General features: G+C 39.7%; 1 protein-coding gene across 1 annotated transcript in view; it reads right to left on the minus strand.

Annotated features, from left to right (window-relative positions):
* LOC141558834 (solute carrier family 22 member 15-like) overlaps positions 1–25,148 on the minus strand; it is a 185,839-nt gene that overhangs the window by 130,982 nt on the left and 29,709 nt on the right. The window contains exons 3-4 of the mRNA XM_074296613.1: positions 10,309–10,441; positions 408–572 (exon numbers count right to left, since the gene is read on the minus strand). Of these exons, the coding sequence (XP_074152714.1) occupies positions 408–572; positions 10,309–10,441 (298 nt within the window). The remainder of the gene's footprint in view (positions 1–407; positions 573–10,308; positions 10,442–25,148) is intronic.

The following is a 25,148-nucleotide window of genomic DNA, read 5'->3' on the forward strand; positions in this document are numbered from 1 at the left end:
CAAATCTCCTTATGTCCCAGATTTAAAAGTACTCCCAGGACAATCTTCTCAATTTGTAAAGATGAATAAAAATCCATCTTTAGCTTCTCTCCATGATTGAATGAATGAATGAACAAGTAAATGAAAGAATAAATGAAAAAAACATCCATCGAGCACGACTATGTTCCAAGCCCTGAGCTAAAGGCTGGGGTTAAAAAAAAAGAAAGAAAGAAAGCAAAATAGTCCATGATCTCAAGGAACTAGCATCCTACTGAGAGAGGACAACATGTAGAGGAAACCGTTGCCAAGGAAACAAGGGTTGGCAGGGAAGTCACAGGATTGGTGAGGAGAAAAACAGAACAATTGTTCAGTATGTCATCACCTGGCTCATCAATAATGGTAACACTGAATCTCTTTGCTTTTCTTACCTGTTAGTGCCCAGAATGATTTCCCTACATATTCTTGTGTTAAGACAAAGGATACTAAGGCCGTTCCGCCGTTCATAATGCCAACCCCGAAGCGTGACATGGCAAAGACTTGGAAAGTGGGGGCAAAGGCTGAGATATAGCCCAAAATGACATCAAAAAAGAGACCTGCAAAGACAAAAAAAAAAAAAATCCCCGACATATTATGGAGATAGAGGAAATGGAGTCTGGCTAGAACAGACTAACAGAACATAGGCTAAGTCAGAAGAGAGATGGGGGACTCCAGGGATGGGGGACAGACAAGGCAAAGATTCAGGGACTAGAGCATTTTTGCAAGGAACTTCATGGAGAGCTCAGTAAAAAGAGATATGGGGGAGGGTAGAGAAAGAATTTGGAAAATAGGGAGGCTTTAAATACCAAATAGAGAATTTCATATTGGAACCCAGATATACTAGGAGCCAGTAGACTTTATTAACTAGAAAGAGTAACATGGCAGACCTAAAGCTTATGGGAATCACTTTAACTAGATAGTGCAGGGGAGACATTGAGAAAGAAAAACCAAGCAGAAGCTCAAGAAGCTGGGGAATGCTGGGGCCAGAGTTGAAGAAGAGAGATTGGAAATAGGAGACCCTTGTAATAATGCAGGGTGAAAGTAATAAACCTGAATTGAGTCAGTGACTGGGACAGTGAAGAAATAAGAAAAAGGACATTTAGAAGAACAAGAAAACTTTTTAAAAAAATTTTGTTTTCAAAGGCTTGGCAATTGTCAGTACTGTAAAATTACCCATGCATATATCTTGTAAATAAAAAGCTATAATAATAATTTTTTTTGTTTTCTTTAATTACTAGTACGAATCGCCAGTGGATGAACGAGTTGGCTCCAGATTATCTTGAAAGTCTGGTCCATGTTCAAATCTATGGTTTTATGTTCTATCACTTTGGACTTTGGGCATTTGATGTAGCTGTAAGAGATGGCAGACTTCTGACCGGGGAAAACCGGTGCCCCTTAATCTCTTACTGGGAAGACGCTGTTCATCACACCCAGGCAGTCCAGTCAATCCTCTGGGTGGCATGTTATCCACAGCAGGGCAGACCTCTGACCTCCTTCAGGGGTACTTCAGAAGCAGCAGCGGTCTTGGAGTACCAACTGAGATGATTCAATGCAAAGGCTGCTGACTCTTCCCTGGGTACCCTTTGACCTGCTCCTCTGACTTTCCCAGTCCTCCACCACCCAATTACAACTCACTTGGGCAAAGAGCAACATCTGTATTTGTGCTCACCCACACGTATTAGACACAGGTACAAACATGGAATTAAAGGAACTTGACAGAAAGAGAGTTAAAAGGGGGTAAGGGAAATGCACATAAAACACATAATCCCAATACCATGGAGCATAGCAGATAGAATGCTGAACTTAAAGTTAGGAAAACCTGGCTTAAAATCAGTCAGTAAAAAAGAGGAGGTGCAAACCCTATCCTCAGTGGCCAAAGGCAGAGTCTGTTTCCCCATTTGTAAAAGGGGAATAATAATGTCTACAGTATATGTTGAAGGCTGAAATAACATTACATATGCAAATTGTTTTGCAAGTTTCCAAGAAATATAGAAATGTTTTTATTATGTTTATGATTATTTTCTCATTTTTCTTCTGATAGAGCATAAGTTGCTTGAGGCCACGGACTGTGGTCCATTTTTCTCTGTATCTCTAGCACCAGTGGAGTGCTTTTCATGTAGTAAACACTCAATAAATATCTTAAGGATTGATTGGACTTGACTCCCTGGGCTTTTCATTGCAAGTACATGGGGATTTAATAGGTTATAGAGGCCAGCTTGGGAACCTAACCACCATTCACCACATGCTTCTAGAGGAAATATGTGTTTGTCAGTTCCAGCTATTTTTCCAAGTCAAGGTGTAGAACTACAGCTATTTGTAAGTTGTAGGTTGAACAAATCCAAATGTGTTCTTCAACTTGCAAAATCATGACCTATGCCACGGCAAGATAGGATTAACATGCCCCCTTTTTTTTCACACTATAAAAAAGGATATTATTAAATTCATTTTTCAAGAAAAGATTGGCCATTCGCTTTCAGAGAGAGAACTGTGGAGACTAAATGTAGATTCATAAGTATAGCATTTTCACCATTTTTGTTTGTTTGTTTGTTTGTTCATTTTTTTCTTTCTCATGTTTTTTTTTTCTCTTTTGATCTGATTTTTCTTGCACAACATGACAAATATGGAAATGTTGAAAAGGATCACACATCTTTAACCTATATGAGATTATTTGCTGTTTTGGGGAGGGAGGAAATAGGGGAAGGAGGGGGGAAAATTTAGAACACAAAGTTTTCCAAAAATGAATGTTGAAAATTATCTACATAGATTTGGAAAAATAAAATACTATTGGGAAAAAAGAAAAAAATTAAATGATTTTCATAGGAAATTAAATGGCTCTGGGAAATGAGGTTGACCTATCTCTTATATCATGCATTTCAATTCAAGGCAGTCCTGTTCCAGTGTTTGGCTTACCACTCAATGCTTCCATTATAATTATCACTTTGCATTATTCTCACATGTAAAACAGAAACATTGATTAGATGCCAAATGCCCATATACTTTATTCCTTCCAGATCCTTGGGATGAGCATTGCTTTTATTCAGTGATGATGATTAATGGAAATGTGGCAACCAGGAGTAAGGAGATGATAATCCCTCAGTCTTTACTCTTCTGACACTACCCCTAGAATACCATATTCTTTTTAGGATGGATATTAGGATAGGGTGGACAAGTAAATGTTCATGGCTGGGCAAATAGAATGCTGAGGGGCCTGGAGGTCATACTACACACATGAATGTAAAAGCACTGATGAAGCTACTGAGAATGAGAAAGTTCCTACTCTCAAGGAGCTTATGTTCTAGTAGAAGGCAACAGTGACCAGAGAAAGGAATGTCAAAGAAGACAGAGGGAGGATGAGTTGATCCAGAAAGCAGCCAACAGACACACTTCCAGAAGCAATTGATATATTTACTGTACCTAGAACCAAAGGCCGAAAGGGATATGTGTAGGGGTGGAAATGGAGAAGAGGAAGGGTTGAAAGATGTAGGAAAGTTTGGCCTGCAGAAGAAATGGCTGGAAGAGGAAGGAAAATCTTCAAGTATTCAATCTCAGAAGAAAGAATAGAAGCAAATGGTTCAAATTGCACAGAGGCAAATTTAGGGTTAATAGAACAACTAGAGTTCTCTAAAAGTGGTAGAAGGAGCCCTGTGACCTGTCCCCGATCCTGTACAGTAGCCAGGAGCTGTCGTCAAACCCAACATTCAGCCCAAATGTCATGGGCACCATCCAACACTAGAAGTCACTCTGGAATAAGCCACAGAGTCTCATCTAGTTCTCTCAGGATCTCAAAGAGTTTTCTGCCACCCACTTCCTGCTCCAAGCTTTTCATCAGTGCTATTCTTTTCTTAGTTTGCTGGTTGGGATGGATTATCTAATCAGATCAAGAATGTGATACTCCCATCTTGTTTAGAAAACTCCTCCCTTTCATTCTCTTCTCCACTCTTTCCTAATTACTCTAGCTTTTGTGTATAGTAAGGAAAAAAAATATTTAATTATCTTCTGGAAGCATCCTAAAGCAGCAGTATTACCTAGGATTAACTTTAACTCATAGAAATATAACCACGGGATTTAATCTCCCCACCCAAACCCCCTTGGTCTCTCCAATCCCCCAAGCACAGATTGGAAAGTGTGAAGAGGCTCCTAATGTTGGAATACTCACTTGCTTTCCACCCACTCACCACAGAAGACATGGCACCCACACTGTCTGGGAATCCCTTTATTTTAAGCACAGGAGCCTTGCTTTCTATAGTTTCTGACCTAGTTTTGCTCATGGAAGAACCTGCTTTGCTCACTACTGTAGCTGCTGTTCCTGCCTTCTGAGATGGCTTACTATTTAGCTCAGTTCCAAAACCAGCTGTCTATCCATTTTGCTTCACTGCCTTTCATAAAAGAAAATCTATTTGGGATGGGAAAAATAGTCTTTAGCATCGGCTCTAGTAACTTTCACTAGGAAGTATTCAATACCAAACTAAAATATCAAAAACTCGAATATAAACAAATTTGGGGAAATTTCACCAAGTTCAACACTCTATTATTATCTTGAGTTAGTCATAGAGTCAAATAGATGGTGAAGTGGAAAGAGCATTGGATGGAGCAAAAAAGACCTGAGTTCAAATATAATTTCCAACATTTACTGGTTATGTGACCCTAAGCAGGTCAATTAATCTCTGTTTCTGTTTCCTCATGTGTAAAAGGGGGATGTTAGCACCTGCCTCCCAGGGTTGTTGTGAGGGTCAAACAAGACCATATTTCTCTAAATAAGATCATATTTTGCAAACCTTAAATGCTAACTGTTTATTATTAAATATCAAAATATTATTTTATTAATAAAATTTTGTATTAATATTTTTATACATGTATTATCTATTATATTTTATATTTAGTATAAATGTTAAATTAAAATTTATTAAATACTAAATATAAAGACTAACACTTGTTCATTCAAACATGTAAGTGCCTATTCTAATCAAATATCTATATCCCATATGCTGAGAAGAAGGCAAAGGAAAATGATAGGGTCCCTGTCCTGTGGGAGTTTCCATTCTAGCTATAATTTCTCTCTGAGATTACAACCAGAAGTAGAAACTAAGGGGAAAGGGAATTTTAGCTAAATTGGGGGGGGGGGGAAAGAGAACATTTTTAAGAAAAGGATGACAAATGTCATGAATGAATGAGGATGGATAATTAAAAATATAATTATGTACAAAAATAAATAAAATGGGAATTTTTTTTTTAAGGGAATAGGATTAGGAGCTTGATGAGAAGAGAAGCTGAGAATGAGGGAAATATAAAAATGGTTTGAGCCAGATGACACTTAAAGAGGATACCCCAAAATCAGAATGTTCTTAAAGTCATCCATTTCAAAAGAAGATTGAGACTCAGTAAACAAAGTTAAACTGAGCTGGATCTAAGCCCAGGAAGTCAGTCAAACAACAAATGTGCACAACTAATTAAAAAATGTGAAAAAGGACCCTTTCAAAAGAGGATACTATTGGAGTAGGGAAGGGAACTCTAAAAACAAAGAAGGAATTCTTAGTTTGAGTCTTGCCTTGGGCCATGAACCAGACAATAATCATTTAGTAGGGTGCAGGATTCAAGTACTGAACTATAGACTTTACAATGCACATCCAAACATCTCCCCCAAAAGAAAAGAAATTAAGGATAATAATTTTGGGGGGCTCCTTTGAGCAATTCTGGTGGCAAACAGGAAATAAAAACAACAACAACAAAAAAAAAAAAAAAGCATGAAAAATATTAACCACAGGATACTTCAATCCATTTCCACCCCCATCCCCAAAAGATCTGAAAAACAGGAAACTTGGGCACATTTGGCATTTTCACATGGAATATCCAGGCATTTCTGTTCTTTTCTCCTCTCTAAAAATGGATTGTAAACTCACTAGCAGTCAGCACTGATACACAGCAGTAAAGAAAGTTAACTTGATCATGGGCTTCCTCAAGAGCAGTTTGATATCCAGGAGTGGGGAGGCTGTCATTTTATTAGTCCTCTGTCCTGGTCAAACTGTATTCAGTTCTGTGGGTCACAATCTAGGAAGGCCACTGGCAGGCAGAAGAATATGCAAAGGAAGGTTACCAACATAGCAAAGGATCTTCAGGTGGCTGAAGGAATTAAGGATGTTCATTCTTGAAGAGATTACTCAAGGAAATGAGAGTTAATATTTAGTCAAGGTTCAGCTTTTGATATACCCAGACCTCCTGTGGAATCTAGTTAATTAGCATGCTTTGTAGATTTTAGATTTAAATCTGTAAAGGATCTTAAAGGTCATAGAGGGTCTGAAGATATAAAGACTATGTTTTATATCTTTGGGTACTTTGACAAGTTTAGATGAATCCATTGGCCCAAAGAATTAATGATGAAAGGGACATTAAAAGCCTTTGAAGGAGAAGCAGTGAAAAGAGGATTGGGTCTGGAATGAGGGGATCTGGGTTTGAATTCTAGCTGTACTATTGACTTACTCTCTATGCAGCCATTGGACAGCCCTTTACCTCTCTGGGCCCCAGTTTATTCATCTGTAAAATTTGAATGGTTAAACTCTGAGGCACATTCTAGCTTGAAATCTATTATCCAATACTATAACATATTTAACATATATGAGACTGCCTGACATCTAGGGGAAGGGGTAGAGAGAAGGAGGGGAAAAATTACCCATGCAGATCTACTGTCAAAAAAAAAAAGTTATAATTGTAAAATTAATAAAAAAAAAAAATAAAGCATGAAATAAAAAAATTAAAAAAAAGAAATGTATTATCCAACTGGACTCATTCTATGTTCCACTGACTATATAATGGTCAATACTCCTAGGACTACATAATCTGATTGTCCATGCATATCTGTGAGAAATTTATAGAACTGAAAACAATAATGTGTAGAATAATCAACTTGAACAATAACCAATAAGCATTTATTAAATGCCTACCATATATTGGGCAAGATGTTGAGTACTGGGCAGACAAAGGGAAAATGGAGACCCGCCCTATTCTCAAGGGATTTGCCTCCTGTCAATGAAGACATGCATATAGATAAGTAGATTAAGAATATAAATACAAGATTATCAGGAAAGAAGGGCGCTAACCAAGAGATCAAGAAAAGCTTTATGTAGTAAGCAAGGTTTGAAAAAATAAGGAAAGAACCTCTTCCCTTTAAAAAGGTATAGACCTTTTTTTTGTCTAGGTGTGTGTGTTAGCATGTATGCATGGAAAGCCCAAAAGTAATAAAGAGACACATGATAGGGTTCCATTGATGCCATGATCAGAAATGAATGTAAGAGACATGAGTAAAAAGATGGAGGATTGAATAGTTGATGAGCTGTTCAAGGGACAAGAATGAGGGATCTTAAATGGACAGCCCAAGAAGTATATTGTCCCCTTTAAAAATAAAAAGCACTAGGGAAGATTTCTAGTATGTTGGGTGGATCCTCTCTGGAGAATCAAAAGGAGAACATAGACAACAATCCTCATTGGTGAAAGGAATATATACACTTTTCAGACCAGAACCACTGAAGCCCTTTGGAAGACATTTGTATTTTAATATCAGCATCAGGTTCCTATGTCCATTAGATTTTAATTTCCACAGAACCTATTACAACATCCAGAGACATGTTAAGTAAAGAGAGTAAAACTATATCCATTTGGGTACTGTGAAATCAGGGGGTTAAACTAATTCGAGCTCATTCACACTAAGAGTCCAGCCCAATTTGTCTCAGTTGGGAACAGAAGTAAGTGAACCAGTTGCTATGGAGACGCCTTGCAAAGACATTCTGAGTCTATTGGTAGGAAGTGACCAACAATTTAAGTGAATATAAATCCACATTTTATTATCGTCCTTTCTGGCGATGAGCTAATGAAAATCCCTACATCCCAATTCACTTGGTTTATGAAGGTGCCAACATTTAAAAGTCATTTTTTAAAGGTTTGGAAGTGGGGAGGAAGAAGGGATGACCAAATTACATCATGGTTTAAATGTATGAATAGAAATTTCAAAACAAGCCAAAATTTATTAAGATTTTAGGAAGAAGCCCTGGAATATTGTTTTTTTTTTTTAATCTATCTTGTTAAAAAAAAAAATTCAGGTAGCAAGATTTTGTCCCTTATTATCTCCCTTATTTTCTCCCATATACCACCTCCCTCCCAAAAAACCCTTGAGTTCATTGGAAAGAAACTGGTTCTCCTAATATCATGATAGAAAGGCAAATAATAACAATGACAGTTGTTATGACTGACTATGCCAGCTGACTTGTAACGCCTAATTAAACATTCAAAGGTCCTATCAATTCCCTCCAACAGAAGTAACATGATTACAGTATTAGAAAAAGGGAATGCTGCCTTCTAATTAGCTATTGATGATGACCTGGATCTCCCATTCACTGATTAAGGTGGTCTAAAGTCAGTCCCTGACCAGTGACCTCATTGCAGTAGATAATAGCTACATCTAAAAAAAAAAAAATTCAGTAGGTTGGAACATTGGATCCAACTGAATACAATGAAATTTAGTAATAAATAAATAAATAAACAAGATTCTGTTGTTGCTGCTGTTGTTGTTGAATTGGGTCTGATTCTTTATGACCCCATTTGGGGTTTTCTTGGCAAAAATACTGGAGTGATTTGCTATTTCCTTCTCCAGCTAAGCTTCTACATTTGGATTAAAAAAAAAAAATTTCCCATTTTAAATAGTGGGATTTTCCCCCAATTACATGTAAAACCATTTTTAACATTTTGAAGAATAAAATTGTGATGTATTGAATTACTTGCCATCTAAAGAAGGGGAGGGGGTAAAGAGGAGGAATTTGGAATGCAAAGTTTTCCAAGGGTCATTGTTGAAAAATTATCCATGCATATGCTTTGAAAATAAAAAGCTTTCATAAATAAATAAATAAATGAAATTATGAGTTGCAAATCTTCTTTCTCTCCTCTCCCTCCTCCATAAAATGGTAAACAAGTTGATTTGGTTGTATATACACAATTGTGGAAAGCATTTCCATATTAGTCATGTGGTGAGAGAAGAAAGAGAACAAAATGAAAAAGCTACCCAAATAAATAAATAAATAAATAAGCCTGCATTCAGACTCCACCAGTTCTTTCTCTGCATGTGGACAGCATTTCTATCATGAGCCATTAGGAACACACTTTTTCTTTCTTTTTTTTTTTTTTTTTAATCAGCTTCACAAGTACAAGATGGGCAAGCTCTGACTAGATAGCAATTGATTTGAAAAAAGATGTGGATGTTTCAAAAGACCACAGGTTCAACATGAGTCACAAGTTTTCTCCTTATCTTGCCCATCATGCACTCCCCAGCCATGGGGAGTGCCATGTCGATGCACCTGTGAACCTTTCTCTCACTTCCAAATCCAGCTCTGACAGGAGCAAAGAAATCAACAGTCCCAGTCCTAGAAAAGAGGTGTCCATCATTTGCTCTGTGTCTCCACCCTGTCCAAAACACCCCTCCACAGTTACCATTCCTTTCTCTGAGAGATCTTCCTCTACCAGAATATAAGCTCTTGAGAGCAGAGATTATTTTTTTGCTTGCTTTTTGCAAACATTTGGCCCTGTTACTCTGGGGTGTCCCTTCACTATTGGGGTCCTAGCTTACACAACTAACACATCAAGTTCTACACCCCATTATCATCAACCAAAAGGACTCAGAAATATTCCTCCTCAGTGGGTGGGTCGAGGACTGAGGGGACCACTCTAACTCTGTTTTAAACCCCTATAATAACTTCTGTATGGTCAAATCCCTGGTACCCACTCTCCTCCCAAAGATGAAAAAGCAGCATCTTCTCTCTTGCCTTTATTTGATTCCTGTCTCCATGGTTCCTGAAGCACTGGACCTGTCTCACAGGAATTCTCCTTGACATGCCCAACCTCTGACATTATGTCAGGACGCCCTCAGCTTATAAACCTTAGCCAGACAGAGGGCTCAGACTCCCAGCAGCCACGCCAATCTCTCAAGATCCATCTTAAGAAATGTTGAAAGCCAGGACTGGAACCATGAACCCTGTTTCCTGAGGAGGACACCCCGTTTCCCTGACTGAACCCCAGACAGGACCTAGGGGCTTCCCCTGAACCCCGTGTCCCCACAATTTCATAAGGAGAGCTATAAAGGGCCAGTTAGTGTGTCCCCAGCACAGTGTCAGGCACATAAGAAGCAGCTAAAAAAAGCTTTCTCATTCACTGATTTATTCATTCATGTACTCAGTCCTCATCCCATCCATCGGCCTACTAGTTGTTCTGTGGAAAGGACATATGAGAAAAAAAAAGAAACTACTTTGAGTCTCTTACCTGTCAAATACACTGGCTTCCTGCCAAATTTATCTGATAATGGGCCAAAGGTGATGTTTCCAATGAGCAGCCCCGCAAAGAACAAGGATGACGCCAGGCTCACTTTATAGGCTTCCTGTTTGATTAAGCACCACTGTGGAGAACAGGAACATGGTATTTTAGCCTCTCTTTCTTGCACAGGTGACGTCATGCATTTAATCAGAGAGCAGCCTAGAATGTGACTGCTCCTGCACCAAGGCTAGAGCTAGGAGAGCCCCCTCCCCAGCACAAGCTTCTCAAAGGGAGATGGAAGCCCAGAGGAGCTTGCAAAGCAAAATGGATGACTATTCTGCAAACGTGTTGTAGCACTTCCAGTGTAAATACTTCCCATTGCCAACCCTTTTACTCTTAGGATAAATGAATCATTGAAAAAACAGCTCAGACTTATGGATTTTCCGCTTCCCTCCCCCGTGCGTGTCTGTCTCTCTGTCTGTCTGTGTGCTCTCGCTCTCTCTCTCTCTCTGTCTGCCTGTCTCTCCCTCCCCCACCTTTTCTCTTTCCTCTCTTTCTCTCTCTTCCCTCTCCCTTTTCTCTCTCTCAAACTCTCTTGTTCCCTCCTTCCCACCACCTCAGACACACAAACATAAATATATTGTTTTCTGTCTATCAATCTCTCTCTAAGGTACAAAAGAAAGGAGAGGAGAGAAAAGAGTATAGAAGGGAGGGAAGGGAGGGAGAAAGAGAGAGAGGAACAAAACAGAAGTAGAGACAGATGAGAGAGAAGATCAAATGCATGGAGACAGACAAGACAGACAGATAGATAGACAAAGAGAGACAGGGACAGAGAAAAAAGAAATAGAAACAGGCAGACAGAGACAGACAGACAGGGACAAAAAAAAGAGAGAGTCAGGGACAGAGAAAAAAGAAACAGACAAACAGAAAGAGAGAAAGAGACAGGGACAGAGAGAAAAAGAGAGGGATAGAAACAGAGAGAGGGGAGGGAGGATGGCAGGGAGGGAGAGAGACAGAGACAGGAACAGAGATGAAAAAGAGATAGAGACAGACAGATGGACAGAGACAGAGAGATAGGAACAGAGAGAAAAATAGAGAGACAGACAGATAGAAAGAAAGAGAGAATCAGGGACAGAGAGAAAAAGAAAAAGACAGAGACAGAGAGATAAACAGAGAGTCAGGGACAGAGAGAAAAAGAAAAAAGAGACAGACAGACAGAGACAGATGGAAACAGACAGATAGGGACAAAAAAGAGAGAGTCAGGGACAGAGAAAAAAGAAACAGACAAACAGAAAGAGAGAAAGAGACAGGGACAGAGAGAAAAAGAGAGGGATAGAAACAGAGAGAGGGGAGGGAGGATGGCAGGGAGGGAGAGAGACAAAGACAGGAACAGAGGTGAAAAGATAGAGACAGACAGATGGACAGAGACAGAGAGATTAGGAACAGAGAGAAAAATAGAGACAGACAGACAGAAAGAAAGAGAGAGTCAAGGACAGAGAGAAAAAGAAAAGGAGACAGAGACAGGCAGATAAACAGAGAGTCAGAGACAGAGAAAAAAAGAAAAAAGAGACAGACAGACAGAGACAGATGGAAACAGAAAGACAGACAGTAACAGAGAGAAAAATAGAGACAGATAGAAAGAAAGAGAAAGTCAGGGACTGAGAGAAAAAGAAAAAAGAGACAGACAGAGACAGATGGAAACAGACAGATAGGGACAAAAAAAGAGAGAGTCAGGGACAGAGAAAAAAGAAACAGACAAACAGAAAGAGAGAAAGAGACAGGGACAGAGAGAAAAAGAGAGAGATAGAAACAGAGAGAGGGGAGGGAGGATGGCAGGGAGGGAGAGAGAGAGAGAGAGAGACAGGAACAGAGGTGAAAAAGATAGAGACAGACAGATGGACAGAGACAGAGAGATAGGAACAGAGAGAAAAATAGAGACAGAAAGAAAGAGAGTCAGGGACAGAGAGAAAAAGAAAAAAGAGACAGACAGACAGACAGACAGACAGAGACAGATGGAAACAGAAAGACAGACAGGAACAGAGAGAAAAATAGAGACAGATAGACAGAAAGAAAGAGAGAGTCAGGGACAGAGAAAAAAAGAAAAAAGAGACAGACAGACAGAGACAGATGGAAACAGACAGATAGGGAAAAAAAAGAGAGAGTCAGGGACAGAGAAAAAAGAAACAGACAAACAGAAAGAGAGAAAGAGACAGGGACAGAGAGAAAAAGAGAGGGATAGAAACAGAGAGAGGGGAGGGAGGATGGCAGGGAGGGAGAGAGACAGAGACAGGAACAAAGGTGAAAAAGATAGAGACAGACAGATGGATAGAGACAGAGAGATAGGAACAGAGAGAAAAATAGAGACAGACAGACAGAAAGAAAGAGAGAGTCAGGGACAGAGAGAAAAAGAAAAAGAGACAGAGATAGGCAGATAAACAGAGAGTCAGGGACAGAGAGAAAAAGAAAAAAGAGACAGACAGACAGACAGAGACAGATGGAAACAGAAAGACAGACAGTAACAGAGAGAAAAATAGAGACAGATAGAAAGAAAGAGAGAGTCAGGGACAGAGAAAAAAAGAAAAAAGACGAGACAGAGACAGATGGAAACAGAAAGACAGACAGGAACAGAGAGAAAAATAGAGACAGATAGACAGAAAGAAAGAGAGAGTCAGGGACAGAGAAAAAAAGAAAAAGAGACAGAGACAAACAGATAAACAGAGAGCCAGGGACAGAGAGAAAAAGAAAAAGAGACAGAGAGACAGAGACAAACAGAAACAGAAAGATAGACAGGAACAGAGAGAAAAAGACAGACAGACAGACCGACCGACAGAGACAGATAGAAAGAGAGAGTCATAGACAGAGAGAAAAAGAAAAAGAGACAGGCAGACAGAAACAGGAAGAGATAGGAACAGAGAAAAAGAGAGAGACAGACAGACAGAGACAGACAGAAAGAGAGAAGAGACAGAAAGAGAGAGAGTTGGGGGGGAAAGGGGGGAGGAAGAGAACAAAAAGGAGAGAAAAATTGAGGAAGGGAGGGAGGGAGGGAGAGGGAGAAGGAGAGAGTTAAAGGAAAAGGGAGGTAGGGAGAAGGAGAGGGAGAAAGCTAGAGGAAAAGGGAGGGAGGGAGAGAGGGAGAGAGGGAGGGAGGGAGAGGGAGAGGGAGAGAGCTAGAGGGAGAGAGAAAAACACTTCAGTTTCTGTACACATCTGAGTGGTTTCCAGAAATCTATCAGTCGCAGCTCGCTTTGTGATTTAAGGGAAGTTAAATCATCTTATCCCCCTCAATAGGCTCCCCTGGTATCTACTTCACTCCCAAGTTAGGCACACAGGAACGGAGATGTGAGCATTTGCAGATGGGGAATTGGAAAGGTAGCAGGGAGGCTGCCAAGCCCATAATAATTTTGCCAAAGCATCTGGGAAAATGCAGGGGCCAACAGCCTCCCCCACTCGGGGGTGATTTGGGCCTGGGAGGGAAGGACAGGGTGAGAATGGAGCTGGAGAGTGCACCTTTCTCTGCAAACCCCTGGGATGGCTCCAGAAACAATGACATAAACCTCTGTGAACTGAGGTGGCTTCTTGGGAACTTTTAGACCCAGGACTCGAGGGGGATGGGGTTGAAAGAGTGAGATTTAGGCGTGATGGCAGGAAGCACTTCCCAATGATTCCCACTGGCCAAGGGGAAATGCTCCTGGAGGGAGTGCATGCTCCTTCTCAGCTCTTCAAGAGGGTTTTTTTGGGGGGAAGGCAGCAATGAGTAGAAAAACAGGTCGAAAAGAAATGGTCTCAGGAAATCTGACCTTAAACACTTACCAGCTGTGTAAATCACTTAACCTCAGCCTTCCTCAGTTTCCTCAAATGTACATTAGGGTTATAAGAATAAAAATAATAAACTAAGGGTAATAAAAATAAAAAAATAAAAAATGAAAAGACTAACTCCTTCCCAGGGCTGTTGTGAGCATCAAAAGAGATGCTATTTGTAAAGTATTCAGCAGGATGCCTGTCACATAGTAGGTGCTTTAGAAAAGCTAGCTCTTATTATTGTGCTGCAGTCATTTTTCAGATCTAGGTGGTCACTGGGCTTCCTTCCAGCTGTCTCCCATTTTGTGACTCTGCTGAAACAGAATACAATCTCCTAAAATGGTTCCTGACCAGGTCCCTGAAGCCAGAAACCATGGTTACCTACAGAGGAGCTTTTTTTTCCAAGCAGAGCTCAGGAGTACCCTAAGAGGAAGCACGGGAAATATCATTGTCAAGCCCCCCAATTCATTCAAAGCATAATTACCTTTCATATTTGACTACAAGGTAAAGACAGATGTTCCCTTCAAACTGTTCTCTGCTTGAATACCTGTATGTTGCCATATAATTTTCTTTTTAGTGGTGGGAGGTATTTTAATGCTTTCATGGACAGCATTAAGAAATAGAGGAAGGGAAGGAAAATGAGGAAACATTTCAATTTGAGCTATTATAAATTAGAGATCATCAATATTTTTTTTTAATTTAGAGAGGCAGGGTATGTGATCCTGACCTCAGAGTCAGGAAAATCTTAGTCCATCATCTAGCTAGCTGTCTGACTTTGGACAAGCTAAAAATCTCTCTGCCCTCTCCCATCCCAGCTGCTAATGCCTTCCCTAGCAGATTGCCTTCTCTGTATATAACTTGTATGTTCAGAGTTGCTTGCATATTGTCTCTCCCTCAAACTGTGAGCTCCCTCAAGGCAGGTACAGGCTCTTTGGACCTCAGTTGCCTCCTATGGGAATGGGGAGGATAATCCCAGTAGTACCAACCTTCCTGGACTCCTGGGAGGCTCCAAGTACATAATCCACTTGAAACTGTATGTTACTGTAATTACAATGTAATTGTTAATGATTACAAATGATACAGTTTTATTCTCCGGGGACCTGGAGAGGTGTAGCCATGTGCTTCCTCACACAGATTAGATCTGATCCCAAACACTTAGTGAATAGCTCAGACTTCAGTCAGCACTTCCTGACTGACCAGCTTGCTGGTTTATGAATCCCAAATTTCATCCGGGAGGCTACGTCCTCCACAAGCCCACCTTGCACCCCCGCCCTCCCACCCTCAGCAGCTCATCTCTGTGAATTACTGTGGCTCCCCAAACCCACCATCTCCCAGTTGGTTTTGTTGTTGTGCTAGAAGGTTGGGCACCAAGTTGGCAGAGAGGCACTATAGTGAGGGGTGGGGGAGAGAGTCCCAAGTCAGTGGAGCTGAGTTCGAATCCCACATTTACTAAATGTAGGATCCTGGGAAGTTTCTCCCCAGCCCCCACGTGCAATCTATGGCCAAGTCCTGTTTCCAGTATGTGCCTCGTCTACAACCCCTTATCTAAACTGGCATCGCCCCCACCCCACAGCCAGCCTTCATTACCTCAACCCCTGGGGCTATTGGACCAGGGTTCCTATTGGTTTCCTTGGCCCAGACCCCTCTGTACTAAAACTCAGCTCTTACACTGATTTTCCTCAAGCACAGTTCCACACAAGCCACCTCCCTGCTCAATAAATTCAAATGGTTCCCCTAGGACCCAGGATCTGACAGAAAATCTGCCTGGTTTCTAAAGCCCTGCATAGCAGGGGCTCCTCCCTGCCTCTGCAGTCTCCTTACATTTTGCTCCTATTGGCTCACTCCAAAGTTGAGTGACACTGGCTTCTTGCCTGTCTAGTCCCGCCTTCTTGCAGGACACATCACGTCATACCTGGGGTCTTTTCATTGGCTAAACCCAGGCCTGGAATTCTCCCCCTCCTTCCTCGGTTTTCTTCAAGGTGCAGCTTTAGCTGGTATTTTATAGTGCGTAGGCTTTTCTCCCACCTTCTCCCAGAAGCCATTTTTATGGCCCTTAATGCTACAGTCTTGTGTCTTTGGCCCACCTCCAGATTCTCCCATCAGCTCTTGTCCCTACGCAGTCATTTTTATGTCTATAGAGTATAGTCTGCAGACACAGTGTGTAGTGTGAATACACAGTGTATAATGTGCACACACAGTATATAATGTATGTACACAGTAACTATCCTGAACTGTCCTATACTATAGCATAAATGAACTAGACTGAACACTGCCCTGTCTCCCCTCCCCCTCCCTCTCCATTTCTTAAGAGCAGGGACCATATTTGCTCTTCTCTATATAGTCAGTGTTTTGCCCAGTGCCTGGCAGATAGCAGGTGCCTAATAAATTCTTGTTGACTTGACTTGTTGCTTTCCCCTCTCTAGAGCTCAGTTTCCTCACCTGGAAAATGGGAGACAGATGGACTTGCTGATCTCTGGGAACTCTTTTGCCTCTCCATCTATAACACTATGACTTTATACCTAAGGGGAGGAGGTAGAGCACTGCAGCCTGAAAATCCTGTTCCAGCTTGAAGTCTGTGGTGCTGTGATATCCCAAATGGAAGAATACAGCCCTTCCCCACAAAGGGATCATTTTGAATGATGGCTCCTGTCAGTTCTGCCTCAGTAACCCTATGCTTTTCATCTCCAGAGAATGCTCAGACTCCCAGTGCCATCCAGGAGACTCCATTTGCTAAATGAATCAAGCAATGGAGGAGGGGACCCTCAAATCCTAGGGAAACATTTTTGGGACAGAAGGATTGCTTGGGGACACCCCTGGGTGCCCACCGTAGGACTGCACAAATCAGTAGCAGCTCCAAAGCAACAATCATTTCTACACAGACCCACTGGGATGAACATGTGGGCAGAGAGTGGATGGCAAAGCAGATTTTCCCAAACAGCTGCAGTGTGAGCTGTCACAGATATGTGGGCGGCAAGTGAGGGACCTGAAACAACCTTATAAAGGCATACTGAAGCACTAGTTTAAACAACATGGTAAAGGTCTAGGACACTGGGAATATTAGCTACTCACTCATTATTAGATACCTACTATATGCCATAACAAGGTGCCTGCTTATGTGCTAAGAATTTGGGATAAAAGAAAAACAAACATGTATAACCTATATCAGATTGTTTATTGTCTCAATAAAACATGTCTAAAAAACAGGGGTTTTTTAATGTTAAAAATTGTTTTCACATATTATTTTTCTAAAGGAAAGCCATATTTGTTCTTCTCTGTATTCAGTGTTTTGCCCAGTGCCTGGCACATAGTAGGCAGTTAATGAATTCTTGTTGATTTGACTTATTGATTTCACATCTCTAGAACTGTTTCCTCACCTGTAAAATGGAAGAGGAATGAATAAGATGACCTTGGGAACTCTTTTGCCTCTAAAATCTATAACACTATGGCTTTAGAGCCAAGAGGGGGAGGGGGATCACATGGCCTGAAAGTCCTATTCAAGCTTGAAGTCTAATTGGGATTCAATATTCAAATAACTAATTTCACAGAAGCCATTCTTTGCCTCTGTTGCTACCTAGCATTAAATGGGTGTGGTGCCAGTGAAAGTGAGACCTGTTAAAGACCTGAGCTTAAAAATCCCAGGTTTCCTACTGCATCCAGGGCCATCTCCAGTCATCCTGCTCTCTAGCTGGCCACTGGACCTAGATGGCTCTGGAGGGGAAAGTGAGACAGGTGACCTTGCCCAGTCCTCCCTCACTCACATCCAATCCACTCCCATGTCATGGCATCCCCTCCCTGATACCAGGGTTTTCTTTGAGAACAAAGGACAAATAACAACAACCTAAAAGATCTTCCCTATCCCTGCAGTAGATCTCAGAGGGAAAGATATTAAAGCAACAGACCTAGAAGGACCTCTTGCAGGGATATTATTTGAGCTGAATCTTGAAGGAATCAGGGAAGTAAGAGATGAGAACAGAAGTATTCTAAACATGGAGGACACCAGAGTGTACAAGGAAGGGCAAGATTTGGACCACAGAATTATGAAGGGAAACAAAGCTTAAGACTAGAAAGGTAAGAAAGGCTCAGGAAGATTAAAGGTTTTAAAATCCAAACAGACTATATATATATGATCCTGAAAGTAATAGGGAGCCAGGGGAGTTTATTAGGTAAGGGGGAGGGAGCTAGATCTCCACATTAGGAAAATCAATGTGATGGCCAAGTAGTGGATGGCCAGAGGGGGAAAGAGGAAAAGGCAGCAAAAAGTTATCAAAATGTGCATATCCTTTGATCCAGCAGTGCTACTACTGGGCTTATATCCCAAGGAAATACTAAAGAAGGGAAAGGGACCCACATGTGCCAAAATGTTTGTGGCAGCTCTTTTTGTTGTAGCTAGAAACTGGAAAATGAATGGATGCCCATCAATTGGAGAATGGTTGGGTAAATTATGGTATATGAAGGTTATGGAATATTATTGTTCTGTAAGAAATGACCAGCAGGAGGAATACAGAGAGGCCTGGAGAGACTCACATCAACTGATGCTGAGTGAAATGAGCAGAACCAGGAGATCATTATACACTTCAACAATGATACTGTATGAGGATGTATTCTGATGGAAGAGGATATCTTCAACATGGAAAAGATCTAATTCAGTTCCAATTGATCAATGATGGACAGAATCAGAGAAGGAACACTGGGAACTGTTTGCATTTTTTTGTTTTTCTTCCCAAGTTATTTTTGCCTTCTGAATCCAATTCTTCCTTTGCAACAACAATAACAACAAAATTCGGTTCTGCAATATGTATTGTACCTAGGATATACTATAACACATTTAATATGTATGGATCTAGGGGAGGGGGGGGAGGGAAGGAGGGGAAATTTCGGAACAGAAGGGAGTACAAGGGATAATGTTGTAAAAAAATTACCTATGCATATGTGGTGTCAAAAAATGTGATAATTATAAAATTAATAAAAAAAATTTTTAAAAGAGGAAAAGGCAGGTTATTGGAAGAGTCTGAGTTTGGGGTATGAGGGTGATGTCTGTAGGAATCAACAGAACAGGACACATACTATGGAAATAATGAAGGCAAAACTGAGAATCCTTGAAGACAGATTGGATCTATGGGGACAATGAGAGAGAGGAGTCGAGAGTAACACTAAAGTCCTAAGTCTGGCCAATGATACTGGGGATGTTCAGGAGAGGGGAGGGTTTTAGGGGAAAGCTAATGAGTTCTATTTTAGACATGTTGTAGTTCAAGCTGGAATGCATCAAGAATTGGCACATTTTCAACAACAGGTGGTTGGCCCCTTGAGATGAGGAGAAAGCAATAAGGAGCCAAGACCTTTAGACAGTGGCGGGGGATTGGGGCAGTCCTATGGTGGGAAGGTCAAGGTTCATCTTTCTGCATGTGTCATATAGAAAGGAAGGCTTGATCACTCATTGGTTCTAACAAATAATCACCTGTTTAAAAAAAAATCAATAAACATTTATTAAGCTCCTACAATGTGCCAGGAATTGTGCTGTGTGTTGTAGATATAAAAAGAACTAAAACAATCCCTGCTCTCAAGGAGCTTATAGTCTATTTATAGTAGGGAGACAACATGCAAACAAATACACATAAAGCAAGCTATAGACAAGATAAATAGGAAATGATTTTTTTCCTGAGGCAGTTGGGGTTAAGTGACTTGCCCAGGATCACACAGTCAGGAAGTGCTAAGTGTCTGAGATCACATTTGAACTCAGGTCCTCCTGACTCCAGGGCTGGTACTCTATCCACTGCCCCACCTAGCTGTCCCCAGGAAATGATTTTAAAAGAGAAAACACTAGAAATAAGAGGGGTTAAAGAAGGCTTCCTGTAGATGGCAGGACTTTAGCTGGGACTTAAAGGAAGCCAGGAAGGTCAGTGGTCAGAAAGGAGGAGACAGAGTTCTAGGCATGGGACACTGCCAGAGAAAATGCCCAAAGCTGAGAGATGGGAGTGTCTTGTTCCCAGAATAGCCAGGAGACTTAGTGTTCCTGGGTCAAAGAGTACCAGGTGGAGACTAAGATAGGGCTGGGTTGGGGGATGAAAGACTTTTGTATTAATTCCTGGAGGCAATAGGGAGCCGTGGGAGTTTATTGAGCAATCAGATCTACCATTAGGCAAATCACTTAGTGTATTTATTTATGCACTAGGGTCTGCCTAGTAGAATATAAGCTCATTGAGGGCAAGAACTACATCACTTTTATACTTTTCTCTAGTGTGAGCCCAGTGGTTGGCACTTGTTAGGTACTTGCTGGACTGAAGTGAACTCTAGAACAATACCAGCTAGCTGTGGTTGTATGCCAAAAGGATTATGAAAAGAGGCAGCCATCCCTCCAGTTCTGAACGATTTGCTATGCTATTCTGCCTCGCCACATTTAAATTAACCTGAAATGACATTTTTCACAATTTGCCAAATTACTCAGATGCCCACAGCACACCAAGTGCTAATTTTCTCTTTTCCATTCCCGAGAATCAATTTAATCACCAATGTTATTAATTTTTGTACAGAGAGCCAGAATAGCATAAGGATTAGAAGGTCGGACTCGGAGGCAGGAAGAATTGGCTTGGTGTTCCTCCTCTGACACAGATTAGCTGTGTGACTTTGGGCAAATAATAGAACCTCTCAGGGTTCCAGGCAACTCTGGGAGACTTTAAGTGTGTTGCCACATATGAGTGGAAGGAAGTTTCCACACCACAAGATTCCCACACAGATAAGACTATAGCTGTGGTTAAAAAAAAAAAAACACACACACACAAAACTATATCAGGACAAGCTGGGTTCAAATACTTCCTCTGATACATATTGACTGTGTCATCCTGGTCAACTCATTTGATTTCATAGTGTCTCAGATAATTCTGGTAAACTTCAAACTAAAACAAAACAACAACAAAAAAAGTGCTGGACTGAATTAGTAAAGGAAGTTTCCTTACCAAGAAATCAAGGTCCAGAACTTCTAAATGTCTTTCCTAAAATGTCCTTTAAAAAAAAAAAAAAAATTTTTTTTTTCAAAACACATGCATGGATAATTTTCAATATTCATCCTTGCAAAACCTTGTATTCCAAATTTTTTCTCACTCCCTTCCCCCAGCCCCTCCCTTAGACATCAAGGCACATATGTACAATTCCTCTACACATACTTTAATAAATATTATGCTGCACAAGAAAAATCAGGTCAAAAAGGAAAAAAAAAAAAAGAAAACAAAAAGCAAGCAAACAACAACAAAAAAGGTACAAATACTATGTTGTGATCCACACTCTGTCCTCATAGTCCTCTCTCTGAGTACAGATGCTCTCTTCACCACAAGATCATTGGAACTGGCCTGAATCACCTCATTGTTAAAAAAGAGTCACTTCCATCAGAATTGATCTTTGTATAGTCTTGTTTCTGTGTAGAATGATCTCCTGGTTCTACTCACTTCACTTAGCATCAGTTCATGTAAGTTCCTCCAGGCCTCTCTGAAATCATCCTGCTGATTGTTTTTTATAAAATAATAATACTCTTAGAAATGCTAGCTTTGGCAATAAGAGAAGAAAAAGAGATGAAAGGAATTAGTGTAGGAAATGAAGAAACCAAATTGCTACTCTTTGCAGATGATATGATAGTATACTTAGAGAACCCTAGAGAATCAACTTAAAAACTACTAGAAACAATTCACAACTTTAGTAAAATGGCAGGATACAAAATAAATTCACATAAATCATCAGCATTTTTATATATTACCAACAAAGTCGAGCAGCAGGAGATACAAAAAAAAATTCCATTCAAAATAACTATCGATAGCATAAAATATTTGGGAATCTATCTGCCAAGGAAAGGTCAGGAATTATATGAACAAACTACAAAACACTTTCCACAAAAATAAAGGCAGATCAAATCAATTGAAAAAATATCAAGTGCCCATGGGTAGGCTGAGCAAATATAACAAAAATTACAATACTACTTAAATTAATCTACTTAGTGCCATACCAGTCAAACTCCCAAAAAATTATTTTACAGACCTAGAAAAAATAATAACAAAGTTCATCTGGAGGAACAAAAGGTCAAGAATTTCAAGGGAATTGATGGGAAAAAATTGCCAATGAAGGCAGCCTAGCTGTACCTAATCTAAAACTATATTATAAAGCAGTGGTCATTAAAACCATTTGATACTGGCTAAAAAATAGAGTAGTCAATCAGTGGAGTAGGGTAGGATCACAGGACAAAATAGGCGATAGTGTTTGACAAGTCCAAAGACCCCAGCTTTTTGGATAGGAACTCACTATTTGATAAAAACAGAAAAAAATTGGAAACTAGTATGGAAGAAACTAGGCACTGACCCACACCTAACACCACATACCAAGATGAAATGGGTTCATGATTTAGACAGAAAGAGTGTCATTATAAGCAAATTAGAAGAAAATAGGATAGTTTACCTCTCAGATCTGTGGAGAAGGAAGGAATTTGTGTCCAAAGAAAAAATGGAACTCATAAATGAACATCAAATAGATCATTTTGATTATACTAAGTTAAAAAAGGTTTTGTACAAACAAAACTAATGCAGACAAGGTTAGAAAGAACACAATAAACTGGGAAAACGTATTTACACTTAAAGGTTCTGATAAAGGCCTCATTTTTAATATATATGGAGAATTGACTCAAATTTATAAGAATTCAAGTCATTCTCCAATTGTTAAATGGTCAAAGGATATGAATAGACAATTTTCAGAAATTAAAACTATTCTAATTATATGAAAAGATGCTCTAAATCACTATTGATCAGAGAAATGCAAAGACAGACAACTCTGAGACAACCCTATACACAGCTGAGATTGGCTAAGATGACAGGAAAATATAACGATGAATGTTGGAGGGGATGTGGGAAAACTGGGACACTGATACATTGTTGATGGAATTTTGAAAGTATTCAGCCATTCTAGAGAGAAATTTGGAACTATACTCAAAAAATTATCAAACTGTGCCTAAACTTTGATCCAGCAGTGTTTGGGCTAATATCCCAAAGAGATCTTAAGGAAGGGAAAGGGACCCAACATGTGCAAAGATGTTTATGGCAGCCCTTTTTGTAGTAGCAAGGAACTGGAAACTGAGTGGATGCTCATCAGTTGCTCATGGCTGAATAAGTTATGGTACATTATGGAAAAGTATTGTTCTATAAGAAATGATCAGGAAGATGATTTTAGAAAGGCCTAGAGAGATGTATATGAACTGATGCTAAATGAAATGAACAGACCAGGAGATCATTGTACATGGCAATAGCAAAATTATGCGTTGATCAATTCTGATGGACATGACTCCAACAATGAGATGACTGATGCTAATTCCAATGGTCTTGTGATGAAGAGAGCCATCTACACCCAGAGAGAGGACTGGGGAAACTGAATGTGGATCATAACATAACATTCTCACTCTTTTTGATGTTGTTGGCTTACATTTTGTTTTCCTACTCATTTTCTTTCCTTTTTGATCTGATTTCTCTTGTGCAACAAGACAAATATATAAATATGCTCACACATATTGGATTTAACATATATTTTAACATGTGTAACATGTATTGGATTGCTTGCCATCTAGGGGAGGAAGTGGGGGTAAGGAGGGCAAAATCTGAAACAAGAGGCTATGCAAGGGTCAATGTTGAAAATTTTTTCATGCATATGTTTTGAAAATAAAAAGCTTTTAATAAAAAAATAATATTCCATAACATTTATATATCATCACTTGTTCAGTCATTCCCCAATTGATGGGCATCCACTCACTTTCCAGTTCCTTGCCACTACAAAAAGAGCTGCTACAAACATTTAAAATGTCCTTTTTAAGGCTATAAACCATGCTGCTTTTTCCACACCAGTTTTTTTTTTTTTATTGTTCTATTTTTTCTAAGGAGAAAGAATTACCAATCTACATTACAAAATCATAATTTAAAAGAGGTGTTGACATAAAAAATGTTTGATTTTTCCAGGGTCTTTTTGTTCTTTCTACCACAGAAAACTCCATCTTCTATCTTCATGCTTTTAGACCAGCTGATATTCATGTCTGGAATTTTCTCCTTCCTCATCTCCAACTCTTGGAACTCCTGACTCCTACCAGGGTTCAGTTCAAATGCCATCTTCTAAAGGAAAACAATTGCATCCTGACCCAGGCTGTCACCTTTTATATAACTATTCTGTGGGCATCTTACTTGTTTACATTCTGTCTCTCTCATTAGATTGGAAACTCAAGGGAAAAGATGTTTTTACCTTTTTTTTTCTTTGTATTCTTAGTACTTAGAGTGTCCAGTACATAGTAAGCACTTAATAAATGTTTGTTGATTGGTTAATGGAAACCATTTTTTATTCTATTCCCACAATACCTGTCACAGAGCAGACATTTAAATGCTTTTTAAAGTGATATTTTATCCTGGGTATAAAGTGTCCCTGTGCCCAGGATTATCAGAAAATTATTTCTTTTTTATTTTATTATTTTATTTTTATTTTATAATTCTTTTTTATTTTATTTTATTTTTTTCAGGAATGATGGAAATATTTGTAATTTCCCACAATCCTTCATGTAAATTCAATATAAAACAACATTTACTAAGGACCTACTGTATGCAAAGACTACAGAAGTGATGAAGAACTTTTTTCTTCCAAGGACCATTTAGATATTTATAAATAACATCATTCACTGGTGTTACAAAATTATCAACTCAAAAACTCAAGCAGTGGGAAGTAGTTGTACCTAGCTTTCAGCTCATTTTCACCTGCAGTTGCCTTGGCAGGGTTGGCCAAACCAAATGATTTTGCAGGTCCCCGCCCCGGGACTCCAACATAGAGAATCATTTTATGATTTTGTTGCTCACTGATTCCCCAATTTTTTAGAGCATTAATATTCTATCACAATTTATTTCATAAAGAAAAACTTCCTTACAGAATTATCTAATAATGGCTTGGGCAGCTTGAGATCGGAGAGAGACAGCATGAGTTTCCTGTCCCTAGAGATTTTCAAGGAGAAATTAAATTCGTAGATGGAAATTCAAGTTTCAAGTTGGGTTGGGCTG

Source organism: Sminthopsis crassicaudata, chromosome 2, assembly GCF_048593235.1.
Source record: "Sminthopsis crassicaudata isolate SCR6 chromosome 2, ASM4859323v1, whole genome shotgun sequence".
NCBI classification, from domain to species: Eukaryota; Metazoa; Chordata; class Mammalia; order Dasyuromorphia; family Dasyuridae; genus Sminthopsis; species Sminthopsis crassicaudata.